This window comes from Mytilus californianus, unplaced genomic scaffold, assembly GCF_021869535.1.
Source record: "Mytilus californianus isolate M0D057914Y unplaced genomic scaffold, xbMytCali1.0.p SCAF_9, whole genome shotgun sequence".
Classification (NCBI taxonomy): Eukaryota; Metazoa; Mollusca; class Bivalvia; order Mytilida; family Mytilidae; genus Mytilus; species Mytilus californianus.
This window is the reverse complement of record NW_026262745.1, coordinates 12,858,017-12,873,529: the sequence shown is the minus strand read 5'-3', so window position 1 is coordinate 12,873,529 and position 15,513 is coordinate 12,858,017. Positions and strand designations below refer to the sequence as shown.

General features: G+C 31.3%; 1 protein-coding gene across 1 annotated transcript; it reads left to right on the top strand.

Annotated features, from left to right (window-relative positions):
- The first annotated feature begins 3,174 nt into the window (after positions 1–3,174).
- LOC127715568 (uncharacterized) lies at positions 3,175–4,830 on the top strand. The gene has a single exon (XM_052221656.1). The coding sequence runs from the start codon at positions 3,299–3,301 to the stop codon at positions 4,571–4,573; it is 1,275 nt and encodes a 424-aa protein (XP_052077616.1). The 5' UTR covers positions 3,175–3,298; the 3' UTR covers positions 4,574–4,830.
- Positions 4,831–15,513: the final 10,683 nt, after the last annotated feature.

Genomic DNA, 15,513 nt, shown 5'->3' with positions numbered 1-15,513 from the left:
ATCAGTCGTAGAAAAAGAGGCTAGGGCCGTTAAAGTCTGGACATTTTCATCTCCTCTAGTGGAACCATTAATTATAATCCAGCCATACATTGCAGAAATAACATATATAAGATCTTTTATAATCATAACAATTGTGCATTTAGTTAAAACAATACCTAGGTCTTGGTTGGATACATCACAAATACGGTTACAATAGATCAAGAGTTAGTCGGTGCATACATATGAGTGTTGAACACCTGATTGAAGACACATTTCAGTGCTCCATGTTCTTTTACTGGTTTTCATCTAATGTTTTTTTCTTCAAAAACTTAATTCTCATATCGATAATTGAGAAAAAAAAAAGGATGTTGGAGACTTCAACCAAAATGACAAAATTTTTTTTTCTTCAATATTTTCAACAAATTACTGATGTCTTTGAAAAAAAAGCTGAGGTGTAAAACTTCCCAGCTCTATAAAGTTGTGAATAAATTCAACAGAAACTACCAAAGACCTGTCATCAACGTCATATTCTCTTAATAAAATTTAAAAAAAATGGCAGAAAACAACAAGAAAACGCAAAAAGAAAACAAAAACGAAAACACAAATAATAATAATAATTTCAAAAAATCCTCACATTTAGACGAGGCAAATACTGACAGGGTGTCCCTTTTCATTCGTTTCATTAATGCAATATTCTATACATTCGGAATTATTATGTTCATGTTTACACTCAGAAAGAAAACCCGGTTATCTTTATCAGTGTTTATAATACTGGTTTCAAAGACAATAAATGCACGAACATGTAAATTACTGTAATTCAGCAATTGTTGCGAGCGTTTATAAAAGAGAAATTAATATGACCAACCAAAATTCGCGATTAAGCATTGCGATTTCAAAAAAAAAGCTGCATACATTCATTCATTCATTCATTCATCAGAAAAATATTCAAAAAGGAGAAGTCCATAAAAACTGACATAATCAAATGCTTTCAATCAACAGAACAAATGAAAAACAATTGCCATATTCCTGACTTGGTACAGGCAATTTCCGCAGAAAAAGGTGGGTTAAACCTGGTTTTATTGCTATATCTTATTATTGCAATACTCACCCAGTTGCAATATTGACATTATTAAAATACCTCGTAATAATTTTTGAAATAACAGTACACTAAATAATGCCTTATCAAAGAATGCACGAAATAAAAAAAAGCTACTTTTAAATATTAAACCTATTGCAATTGAAACTAAGCATAACCTTCAAATATCATTCTTTTCATTTCATGTTATAATTGCCACAGGATAGTCAGCAAGCAGCAATCCATCAATCATGTTTTCTTTAATGCTGATCACCTATCTGCTTCAGTGGTAATAATATTGCCAGATAAATTCTCATGGAATTTCATAATTAATTCTATTCAAACACGGTAAAATCTTACTCAAACTTGGAAAGTTGTATAATTTCGTCTTTTTCAAAAACTTTTACTAAATAAGACCGAATGTAGACCTGTAAATATCTGTTAGTATATTTTTCGTAACGTGATTAATTAGTTATTATTTGATACCTTACACTTACCCCTTGCATTTAAATTAACTTCATTTTTGTTCGAACATCATAGGAATTAATGTTTAGATACCGTGTGATAAAAAAGGCAACAATTATATCAAATAGGTTTAAGTCGAGTGATTTATAGCATTTCGTATTGTATTGCCACATGTCTATTGTTTAAATGAAAACGATGCATATGCATAATATGCATTTATATGTGCTTTACTTCTTATGCGTTGTGTACTCAAATGTTTCTGTGTCCTTTTAACTGTACTAATTTGTGTTTTATACGTGCTTTATATTTTTGATATGTGTTGCAGTTCACTGTACATAATTGTTCTTTTGCATGGATAGCTTTGTTGGTTGAAAAGTTCAATGCGAGCTTTTGTTAAATTGTCAATTATTTTGGCGAATTTAGATATAGCTTTTTTTATTTTCTTTTGATTGCCATTAATCCACGCGTCCTTTTATTCACATCCACGTTGAAGGCTATATGTTTTTTGCTTCGTTCAAACAAAATATAAAAAGACGAATCAATATTAAATGATATGGCTATGCCATACAGCAATTCGGAGGAAAATAAGATGTCAATATCATAGGACTTACTCACTTCGGTCGAAAAAAAGCATGGTTGTATGATAGTACTATTATTTACATGCCATTTGATTCTATATTTTTTAAATTTAAAACAATGTATAGATATATTTACTGAATCTCTGCAGAAAAGGTTGCAATCCTTTCGATTTGAGAGTATTTCTGAGAATTGAGAGTATAGCATCATGGGCAAAAAATGATAGGTCGATTATGGTAGATAACACCATGCATGCTCAAAAGTATATACGAGAAAGAAAAATTTACTACACTTTAGACATAATATTGAAGATTGATGAAAAACCCCACATTGCATAAAAAATATCAATCCTGAATTTACTACCTTCTAAATCGTTCATTGATGACACAGTTGAATATATTACATATCGAATTGTGATATAACAATGAAAATGAAAAAAAGTTTATGTACCTCCAAAGGCAGATTGTGCTATATTTTACGTATATAATATAATCATTCAGTCTGCTGTAACATACTCTACATATCCAGTATACATGCAATACTACAGATACCCAGAGTGGGATTAAATTGTTGGAGTAAAACTTGTAACATTTAGTTTATTAAAAAATTAAGTTCCAAATTCCTCCTGCACAGAAATTTAGTTATTTTTGTTAGGGGGGCATACATCTAATCACGTTTTCAGATATTTTTATACAACCTTGTCTTTCAAATTTTAAGTTTTGAGCGTACATGGATATATAAGATAAACCCAGAAAAGTGCTTCAGTCGAAACAAATTTATATGGTGTTATTTTGATTTTTACCCATGTTATATATTTGCAAAACTATTTTAAATGAAAGACATCAGAATTTATTTGAAAATCTTAGAAAGTTTTAAGATCATATGTACATCAAAGAAATATATATATTACCCCAGTATATATATACTTTCTTAATTTAAAAGACGACATTGAACTTATCTTTATAAACATACTACCTGTCTTGTATATCCAAATAAATTCAAGTCTAATTTAAATCACGTTTTGGGAGACGAACATGATAATTGAAAACGAAAAATCGAATCATTAAAGAAACGTAAATATTTGACGCAGTGTCAAAATCAATCAAGCGGGAAGAGGAAGTCTTATAACACTGACGTATATATTAAGTACGCATACATGTTCATGTTTACATTTAAGGATACAAACGACTGATCAACCTCAGCATGACAGATAATTATACTGATTATGGCGAAGTCCTTCGGAACAGATATCATGGCATTTCTCTTAGCAGTACAATTTTAATCGTAATTGGAGCAATTATAGGTATCGTTGGAAACTGTACAGTAATATTTTTCTACTTTATTAGAATTAAGGAGAGAGGTGAGCGTTACTTCATCCCACTTTTGGCCATTGTGGATTTAGTTGCATGCTTAACAAGTTCCTCGTTCTATATAATGGACAACACCTTCTTCTACAATTATCCAAATGACATAGTGTGTCGAATTTTGACATTCTTGCAAGTGTTTGTTCCAGGATTTTCAGCGCATATTCTATTGGTTATTTGTGTTCAAAGATATCTTTTAGTATGCAAACCTTTTGGGCCAAAGATGACATTATTATGGAAAAAGATATCGTTTGCAGCTGCTTGTTTATTTTCGTTAGTTTATTCAGTACCCCTTTTAGGAATATCAGGGATTAAAACAACCGATGAAAATTTCTTGAATCACACAGTTCAAACAACGATTTGTAAATTTTCTGCAGTAGACACATCCGTAAAAATTACAGCTTTCTTTGGTTTTCTCGGTTTGATCATCGTGGCCAATATCATTATTACCGCAGCACTCTACATTCCAGTTCTAAGAAGAATTCACATGTCTTTATCTGGAAAGACGGTGAAAAGTGTATTTTACAAGATTCAAGATGGAAATACGCCATCTAATACTGAATCGGCATCTCAACCAACAAATGCAAGTTTAATAGATTCCGATTTACATCTTTCAGTATCGGAACCAACACAGCAAAGCGGAATTGAGAAGACGGAATATGACTCTAAGCATAATGAGAAGTGTAGAAACAAGGAATTTGCAAACATGTTTTCTAATAAAGAGCCATCTCATAATGATGTAGTCAAGGATAATTCTATCAATAATGCCGTCAAATCTGAAGAAATAGTGGCTACGGATAATGAAATCAAACATGATGGCAGTTCGAAAACGAGAAATGACTCCGTAAAAAGAAGAATAACCATCATGTTTTTTGTCATAATTCTCGCCTATATTTTATCATATATTCCATCTTTGATTATTTTAATACTTTCCTATGCAATTGGTGATTTTAATTTTATTACTTTAACAGAGGGCGAAACAATTGCTTGGATATATCTTGCACGCTTCGTTTTCCTCAACCATATAGTGAATCCTTTCATATATAGTTATTTCGATGTGAAGTTTAGAACAGAATTGAAGACATTCTTTATTTGTAAACACAATCAACGGTAATAATAATAATCTTTTAAAAAAGAGAAACTGGTCGTACAAAAGAAACATACAATAACAAGCTCGAACGCATATATAAATAAACATTATATAAAAACGACCGTTCATATTAGAGTGTAGGACTGTATGATTTCATCTCAACAGGTTTAGTTCTTTATTTCATTGATGCGATGTTTTATTGTTTGTTTTTGTTATATAGTATTCCAGTACAATAGAGTTAAGTACGGAATAGTTTATTACATAAAAAGTTAGTTTATCTTTGTACATTTTCATGTGCCTGTCCCAGCTCAGGATGCTCATTAGTGGCATCATTTGTTGTACCTTAATGTTTTTGTCATATAAAATAAAATACTCTGGTAATATTAGCAGATGCTATATAGAATGTGTTCAATCCTTTTACACCTTTAAACATTTAGACGCCCGATTTAAGAGCTTTATAGCTGTCATAGATACGTGCCTATTGTTGATACCGTACGTTGACCACTGGATGTCATTATGCCTTAAGTGTAACTGGGTTGCTATCTCATAGATATATGCCAACATATCTTTTGTGTTCAATCTTGTCCTGTATTAAATGACAGTTTGATCTACAGTTTGGTATCAAATGTATATTTTTTTTCATAGACTTTTATTTTTCCTCTTGTCAACTGCTTTTCCGTAGCTACCATAAATGTTGAAATTTCAAAATTTTATTTCTATCAAATGTGTACTAAATGTACTACTTAGAAATATATGAAATTGTTGTCAACTGGCAATGAAATGATGTAATGTACTTCGGTCACTTAAAATCAAGTCTGTAATATTATGTTATTCAGGAAGTGGTAGTTGTTGAAGTTCAAATTCACGCAGTATAAATAACTTTATATGCATACAATGAACGCTATCTTCATATGTGCTCATATAAGTTTTGACGATCGCGTTTCATTTACCTAAATCTTTCAATGAATAATAACAATGAATATGGTAAAATTCTTTGTAGTTGACATACAGATGTAAATTTAAGTAGTGCAGTACTGATAATATTGGGTACAATTATTATGTCTGCATGTTTTTTACACACATTGATGTCAATATAATGGAATTTTATGCGTCTTTCGTACGAGTGAGAGGTTTAGCTAGCTATAAAACCAGGTTTAATCCACCATTTCCTACATGAGGAAATGCCTGTACCAAGTCAAGAATATGAAAGTTGTTTTTCATTCGTTTGGTGTGTTTGAGCTTTTGATTTTGCCATTTCATAAAGGACTTTCCGTTTTGAATTTTGGTGTTCGGTATTTTTGTTATTTTACTTTTTATTGGTTTATTAGGAAATTGTGTAATAATCGTGTTTTGCTTTTTCCGACTAAACGAAAGAGGCCAATGCTTTTGTATTCCATTGTTGGCAATTGTGGATTTTTTAGCTTGTGTAACAAGTTCATCGTTTTTAAATAATGGACAATACATACGTATTTGATTAGCCTAGTGATATAGTTTGTCAAATTTTGACATTTTCGCAAACATTTGTTTAAGGAATTTCGGCACATTTTCCAGTAATTATATGCGTTCAACGATACCTTTCCGTCTGCAAATTTTTTGTTCTAAAGCAGGCATTTGTTTTTAAAACGAGTATCTTGCATTTATTTCTATATAGATATAAGAAGATGTGGTATGAGTGCCAATGAGACAATTCTCCATCCAAGTCAAAATTTATAAAAGTAAACCATTATAGGTCAAAGTACGGTCTTCAACACGGAGCCTTGGCTCACACCGAACAGCAAGCTATATCACACTTTACAAGTAACTATTTGTAAATTTTCAACAGTCTAAACATCAGCAAAAATAACAGCCTACGTCGGTTTTCTTGCATTTTTGAGGATATTTATTATAATTCTAACGGTTGCTCTTTTTATACCGGTTTGAAGATAATACAAATGTCTTTCAGTGGTAAAAGGTTCAACATTTTCCCTGTGATAACTATGGAATCTAGCATAGTTCAAACAACACATGTAAGAAACCTTACGTCCACAAAAATAATGGATTTCCATTTATAAGAAGACATGTAAAACATAATCAAACATAGTATCGAATATACATGTAACGCAAGCCTGGAATGAATAAGACATTGGGAGTCAGCCGGTCTTATCGATGGAATTGATAAGAACATTAAGGATACAATACAGCCTCTGATTCAAAATATATAAATGATTCTCCTTTTAAGCTTAAGCTTAAACTGAAGCACAAAAAGTAGCTTAAAATACAACACAACCAAGTCAATCTTCAGTAAAAAAAATAGCACTGGCAAATTGAATGAAGGAGAATCAAAGCAACATCACAATAAAGCTCTAATAATGTTAAACGAGATTCAGTTAAAAGAAGAATAAATATTTAGTTTTTCGTCAAAATAATTGCTTATGTCGTGACATATATTCCGTCAATCATGACGTGCGGAAAGACCTTATTGTTTTTCTAATTTTTTTTTTTCTACAAACATTTTTTTTTTACATGCCCTCCCCCCGTTTGTATTGAAATTATCATGACCAAATATGGACCATCGATAGACCTCATCATGAAGTATTACCAGTTGAAGCTGTGTAGGATTTCATCATCCTCTTTTTAAGTTATCCCGTTTATCGGTTTTTTTTTCCACATGGTGCCCCCGCGTTGTTTTGGAAGACATCATGACCTTATTTGGACAATAGGAAGATCTCATCATGAAGTATTACCAGATGAGGCTGCGTAATATTTCATCATCCCTTTTGAGAGTGATATCCCCCTGAAATTATTTCTTCTATTTGCATTTGTCTTAAAAAAAGTTACAGATAGAATCGATTTGAAAATGGCAACATGTACAAGAACTGATGGCAGTGTAAATAAACATAAACAATTATTTCGTTATCAACCCTTATAAGAGTAATTTCCCTTGAAATATTATACGCAATTTTTGAAAAATTATAGTTCGAGAACCGGAAGTTGTAGAGACTTGGGACCTTCGACAACAATCTTAGGTTCGTATCATATAAAAAATGTTTGTTTTGTTAACCTTGTTATTACTAAAAATTATATCATTGATATTTTGATCTTCTGATGGACAAATGATAACGATAAGTTGCTATAAAAATTTTCCCGCCTTTTATATGGTGAAATCAAGTTTAAGAAAAATTGACATATGTTTCTCGATGAAAATTCAATAGAATATACATTGTTTGTTATTAAACAAAGTAAGGACATACAAACGTAGGGTCGCCGTACTGGAAATAGAGATAATTTCAAATGGACGTTAAACATTTGAATTGGCGGGAATACATTGCGCCAATTCTGAAAGCAACGTTGAAAGACGTTTTCACAGGTCATGGACAAATCAATTCATTTATTTACTGTTTTGTTGGTTTTCAATTACACTAAATGAACATTGATATACACATCATCACATATTTTTTTTAGCGTAGACAAGTAATTCAAAAGTGCTTAGTCGAAAACAATGCGTTGTATGAATATTTAGAATGAAAATTCCGATTTAGTTAATAAGAATGTTTATGTTTTGAGAAGACATTTTTTTTCAAAAAATGAAGATTTGTTTTTATATTATTATGTAAATAGCGATGTAAATGTACAACTTTTATGAATATTAACTATATAATATAGTGAATGTAGATCAAGACCTCTTAGATTTTGTTTTAATATGCTGAGTTAAAAGAATGGGGCCTAAGGCTAATTGATATGCATACGTTGTATCGAGAAAAATATTTTCTGCAGAACAATGTTACCGACTGCTATAGATACCTTGAATCTAGATCACAAGATCGATGATTTAGTTTCTTAATTATTTGTTGAGGAAAGTTAATTAAACGCATGCTATAACGATTGACACTAAAGAATAGATTAGTGCATACAAGTATGAAGTAAAGGATATTATTATTATATCATATTTGGGTGACCCATCTTGTGACGAATTTTCAGTTTCGGTTTTGTTTCTTGAGTCTTTTTTTGTTGTTGAATTGCTGTTTAGTTGACGTTTACCCCTCATCACCTTTTATTCATATAATAAAGAAGGCATATTCCATCTTTATAGAACATAACCACCTCTTCTAGGGTATTTCTTTTTTGTTTGCTTTTATGTAAATTCCTGCCTTATTCTTTCTATTGTTTCTTCGTGTACTTGTTATATTTCAACGAAATCCACATAGTGTTTGCACAGAGGTTACGATACATGTAGATTTACGTGGTAGGTAAATAGTAACAGCCATTAATATGTACATCTCTGAGTCTGCGCTAAGTATAGATATATCTAGAATTTTATCACGGCTGTTGTTTACAAAGCGAAAGAAGCACGTTATATCAGAACGTTTCTTTGTATACTTGTTATATTTCTTTTTATATGCATATTTTTATTTTTCTTAATTGTTTCGTTATGCTGTTCCTAAAAAACGAAATCAAACACAATTTTTTTATCTAATTTAGGAACACGTCAATAATCTAAAGATAAATTCATTTTGTTCTCGGCAAATCGACCTTGCTAAACGATTGTCGTCGGATAAAAGAGGAATTACTCTCATAAAGGTTTCCAGTTCGCGGGAGCTGCGACGTCATAAAACGTCGACGGCATAATACCGCTGCTCTTGTATTTGCACATAAACATAAGAGGGATTTGTCTTTAAAATTTTGTGACTTTATCTAAGAGTGAAAAGTGTGCTTTCTTTTTAATCGCGCGCTTCGTGTTAAATAATCACATTGTTAATCCCTTTATTTACGGGTACTTTGATTTCAAATTCAAGGAAGAATTAAAAACATGTTTTAAATGCTAATAAGATAATATATATGCTGATTATAGTACGTGACAAGTATATGTATATATATGACATGTATATAATGTGTTAAGTTCAATTACTACTATAAACATTTAGACTCGGGATGGGTAGCGGTTTACATTTTGTAAAGAAACTTGTCTTATGTTGAAACCGTATGATAAACACTTAATGTCATTTGCCTTTAAGTGTCACTGGGTTGCTGGTTGATTGGCGTATGCCAGCATCTTGTTTTAGTAATATTTGTCCTATGTTAAAGAAATTTGATCTTCAGGTATAACTTCTTCATAGAATAGACTAGTATTGTTCATCTTTTCGACTACTTTTCTGTAACTACAGTAACTATTGCACAAAATTTCATTTCTTTCAAAATGTGTAGCAAATGCACTAGTTAAGGAATATATCAAATTGTGGTCAACTATAAATGAAAGGATGTAATCTACTTCAGCCACGTAAAATTAAAGTATGTAATATTGTGTTATTCAGGAAGTTAACATTTACGCAGTATACATTAGTTTATGAACATAAAATCAACGCTGACTTCATATAAGTTCATATAAGTTTTGAATATCACTTTAGCTTTACCTTAGTCATAAAAATGGTGGATAACGTTGACTATGGTAAAATTCTTCGTAGTAGATACACCGATGTGAATTTGAGTAGTACAATACTTATTTTATACAAAGTCTTCAAAAATGGTCCTGATTATTTTTAACTGTAACTTGTTCCATGTTTGACTAGTGTACCGATTCTGGATTGTATTTATACTAAAGGTCCATTCATAATTTGTTGTAATGTTGTACTTAATATTAAAGTGTCTGTTGTTTATACTGTACATATTTCTCCTTTGGTCAGTGGATGTGTGTTTTGTAATAATGAAAAGTATATAACGCCTGAGTAAACATCCAGAAAAACAGTTACCTCCTTGCAAAAATCTTTTGACATGACATTAAAAACCTGTCTAAGTATAAGTCTAACTTGCCTAAATGTGTGCCCAATGAACAAAATCCTCAAAGTCACACATAATGAGTTCTTAAGACAATTAATTTAAGCAACATTTTAATTATCCTGATTTCCCTCAGAACTCTCCATTTGAACTCATGATATGTAAAATTAAGCATTTAGTACTCATATCAACAAAGTAATCAACATAATTCAAAATCCTGCTCTATCCCATTATAAATAAACTTCTGTGTAAATACATGTATTGCGTAGCAGTGCCAGTTGTATCCAGGTTTGAATGAAACATAAATCATAAATGAACTATAACTTTTATTATTTTATATTATATTCATCACTTAATTTTGGCCCTTGGGGAATCTACTCAGCTAAAATTAAAATTTTTGCTCCATGCCTAAGCCAAGAGCCTATGTGCGTACTGAAAAGTAGCAAAGTAAAGACCCCTGGCTTGACATCACACCAATCCAATTGGATCTATGGTTCCAAATAAATGCGTGAGGCTATCAGGAAGCATATGAGGCTATCAGGAAGCCTATGAGGCTATCAGAAAGCCTATGAGGCTATGTCTGAGGAAGCCTATGAGGCTATGAGGAAGCCTATAATGATGCTATGAGGAAGCCTAGTATGTGGCTATGAGGAAGCCCAGTAGTGTTGATGTTGAATTGGTGTTGGAATGAATTTGTATGAAATTTGACAGTTTATCCCCAGAAATTCTTGGGGGATGAGTGAAATTTTTGAAACAACCAGTGATAAAATTTCATAAATGTCCATAACACAGATGGTAACAGCTGAGTGTCCCCAAGGATTTGTAATGTAAGGGAGGGGAGACCTTCAATAAAGCCATGAGAAAAAAAAATAAAACAAATACATAAAATAACACAAAACATAAAAGAAAAGCTAAGAATAATCACATAATGATAACACATAAAAAACAAACTTTAGGTCACAGAACAATACTGAAACTAGTTTGAAAACATTCATTCATATTTCTTCTTATTTTTATATATATGAAGAACTTCAGAAAAAACATTTTCTTAAAGCTACCTAACCTACTTTGAAAAGATTTTATAGATACTGGTATAACTAAATACATCTACTGTAAATATCTGAAGACCAGCTTGATCTTCTATTTGTCTTTCCAGCTCTAGAAACTGTCCCTATTCTAAAGCTATGATCTGAGTAACATATAAGTAAACAATGTCTTTCTAAAATTTCTTATCAATGGTTAAGAAAAGTGGGTCAGTTGGATGGAAAGGAGTAAATTCCTACATTACTGTATAAATTCTAATAAAATCTTGTATGGGCAGATAAGTATTAATTTAATTAAGCCATAATTTATGTAGCTGAATGCTTATGCCCTTTCTAAACAGAACAGTTTTTGATATTTTTTTAATTCAAAAACTACTAAGTTGGAGTAGAATGCAGCATCTATAATGCATAGATTTACAGCTGTATCAAATGTATATGAGGCCTTGAAAATGTAAACTTGCCACATCTATAAAAAAAAATCCATAAAAGCTACAAAGCATGCAGTTCCTTAAACATCAAATCAGTAAGCTTGAAAAAAAAAAAAAAAAAAAAAAAAAAAATTTTTGCAGACAATTACCATTTTCTCTAAAATCAAAATTATGGTAATCTGATATATCTTGGTTTTTGTAGCATAGATATATTTACAGAAATGTAAAACATGTTCAAGCCTAATTATGGTGTATTACTTTCTGACAGCAAAGGATAATTTTTATGCCATACAGATACCTTTACCTTATTCTACATAAATACAAATTAAAGGTAGTGTATAGTAAACTCAGAATTTGAAGCAACATTTTAAAATCCTCAGAAACAGTATGTAAACTAGTAATTATATTCCATTCAATAACATAAAGGTCTCAAACTTCTGAAACAGTCTCATAAAAAGTTCCTGTAGTATTAGCATGTTACTGTTCCAAAGTTCATCAACTGCTGATTTAGGACCACATTACATCTGAGCTGCATGGGCACTTCATTGAAAGTTGTGCTGCACTGGGTCTGGTTTGTGAAATCCGTCTATCCAGAGGTGCATGTTAAAATGAGGAGGCTCTAGTATCTAATGTGTGTATGGTTGAATATGGATAATGTATCCTGTTTAAAACATGGGAACACGAACTCTGATTAATATGACTAGTTGCTGAACATTATGCATTTACTACAGATGAGGTTGAATCCACAACTAAAAGTATTAGTCCCTTTGTTCCAAATTTAGATAATCTAGTTTAATTAGTCAAGGTTTAAAATATTCCATTACATAACAGTAAAACATCTAGAGCACTGAGATTTAACATTAAAGTTTCTTGGGTATGTACCATGAAGATCTGAACTGCTTGGTGCTGAATTCTCTGTCATTATCCAAGAGTATTGAACAGTTTATAACATGATATGAATACCATCAATGTTCAAATGTATAATGTATATATGACTGAGCAGCAATGATAAATATAAAGCTTAACAATTAAGTCTGTGAAAGTGTTGATCCAACTAGCATTAAATAATATAGTCGAGCTGTTGCCACAGCTATGCAGAAAGAGAAGCATGTCAAATTGGTAGAGTCCAATGCTTTTGATTGTCCATCTGATGTTCCTAATGTGCATACAGGAGGTGCAATGTCTTGTTTCCCTCAGTGTATAAATATGCAAATAAAAGAAATGAAGAAAGGTGTCAGTTTTCACAATATATCAAATGCTGTTATAACATATAAAATTGTTTGTTATGTAAGTATCTATCTGTAAAGCGAGCAAAGTAACGATTAAACCCATATCACAGTAATTCTAGAATTATTAACATTTAGATAAAATGTTTATACTTATATGTTCACAAGTTATTTGTTCTTAATTCATTTATCGCCGTGATATCGCCTTTAAGTGCTGAGGCTGCGTAAAGCAACCACAAATCAATCAATCAATCTAAATACTCCATTTACCAATTGTGTTTACCAAAAAAAAAACACAATTTCGATTGACTTTAATTATGGAGATGCCATATAACTGTAACCACATAATTGTTTCTCTTTGTACATAATGCAAGGAAATATATGGTAAATAGATCATGTAATTAATTGGCAGTAAGTGGAGTATATGTTATAAAATATAGATATTATACTAAAGAAATAAATCAAAATTATCACATGAAGATGAAGAAATGAATACAATATCTGACATATATATGCTATTGTCAATAACCATGCAAGTAAGCTTATGTGGATACCAGTGCATAAATATTCAGAGTGTCTAATTCACAAATAATACAAGATGGTCTTGAGTTATAGCTTCTATAGGTACTGAAGTTGTGTATCTTAAATACTTTACAGTTTTTCCTTTAGTAGTCTTTGTGCTATTATGTTCCTTTGGTTGTATGACTCATGACGTGACTCGGTATTTGTTCATCAGCTATCCATGTTTTTAGCGGTTCCTGTTGCAGGTGGGTCAAGAGGTGCAATTATGATGCAAGAGATTTTTAAAGTGTTGTTTTCACTTGATACTGTTGTCTTTATATTTTACTTGATTTGTACTTTATTGAAAAAGTGTAAACAATATGCTGTTTGTAATATCAACTACAAAAACTTTTTGTTGCTGTGTAGATTTATTTGTATGTAAATGTTTGAGTCTTTAGTCAGATTTGTATGAAAATGGTGATGTTTACACAGTTTTTATGCTGATCCTAATTATTGTCACATTAACCTATTATCTCTGTTTGGAAAGCTCACCCAATTGTACATGTAGTAAAAAGATACTTGCCTAGAACATTTGTAGGTAAATCCAGTTCATAAACATGGATGGAAATATCTCTGCATGGTCACAACAAACATATGGATCTGATGCTGTTAAAATCGGCTATATCAAATATAATTCACTCTCTAATAAAGTCGCAGTTTATATTGGTTGTCCAAAATTCAGATAACATTAAAAATGTAGAATTATGCACAACACGAATATCACCAGCAAATACTCAGCTTTGTAGGGATAATTCATAATCCAAAAGTGAAAAAGTTTAGAAGTTATATATGCAAAATATGTTACTGCTTCATTACTATCCTATATAAAATTGCTTTAACACTAATTTTGACATTTGATAAGATGTCCTACTTCCTTTTTTGTCTTTCAGCTTGTAATATTCCAGTTAAATGGATTAGTATAGGCCAATGTTTTGGAGAAATCCTTAATACTCCTCCTACACACACCTTTCCATTTGCCAGACATTTTAAGTTTTTAGCTAAGCCACTTTTTGAGCAAAAATTATTCTTTAATCTGCATTGAAAAAACTGGACACTAAAGGCAGCATGTACTGGTTTTCAATATACAACTACTTAATGGGATATTCCTAAATGGGAGGAGCTAAACTACACCAAAGTTTATGTGCAAACAAACAAAGGATAAAGGAAAGCCAGATGCCACAAGTGGTTACTAATTAACAACACATGTATATTTGTAATGGAACTGATGTAATTAAACCACCCTGCTAAGAACACCTGATAAATTCACATGTAGCTGGTTAAGATATGATAATAAATCTGCTTCTTCTCAATAGTAAAGAAAACAAAAATCCTGGGAAAATCCTAAAATTATGACTACTGAGTGTAATGGAAATCAAACTATGTATAAACATAACTTATATAACATATAAGTAACTATATATTGGGAACAGTTATTGGTTTATTTGGAAATTGCATACTGTGTATTCTTTTTTATTCGTTGGATACCAATTTTTGTGGATTTTGTGGGTACAGGCGAACCACGCAATTAAATGTTCAACGAAAGACAAATTTTTTATAGGCTTGTATACAGACTTCGACAAAACCACGAAATTAAATATCCACGAATATGCAAGTTTTCCTTAATCCACGAAAATTGGTAACCACGAAAATAAATGAATCCACAGTAATAATCGTTTTTTACTTCTTCCGAATAAAGGAAAGAGGCGAACACTATTTTATTCCATTGTTGGTAATTGTGGGTTTTTTTGGCTTGTTTTACAAGTTCATAGTTTTATATAATGGACAATACATACTTTTTTAACTATCCGAGTGATATTATTTGTCGAATTCTGACATTCTCGCAAACATTTGTTCCAGGAATTTTGGCACATATTCTGGTAATTATATGCGTTCAATGATACATTTTTGTCTGCAAACCTTTTGTGTCAAAGATGACACTGTTTTGGAAACGAATGTCT

Bases quoted from the DNA above. Each gene is read 5' to 3' on its own strand.
- LOC127715568 (XM_052221656.1), top strand. From the start codon at position 3,299: ATGACAGATAATTATACTGATTATGGCGAAGTCCTTCGGAACAGATAT.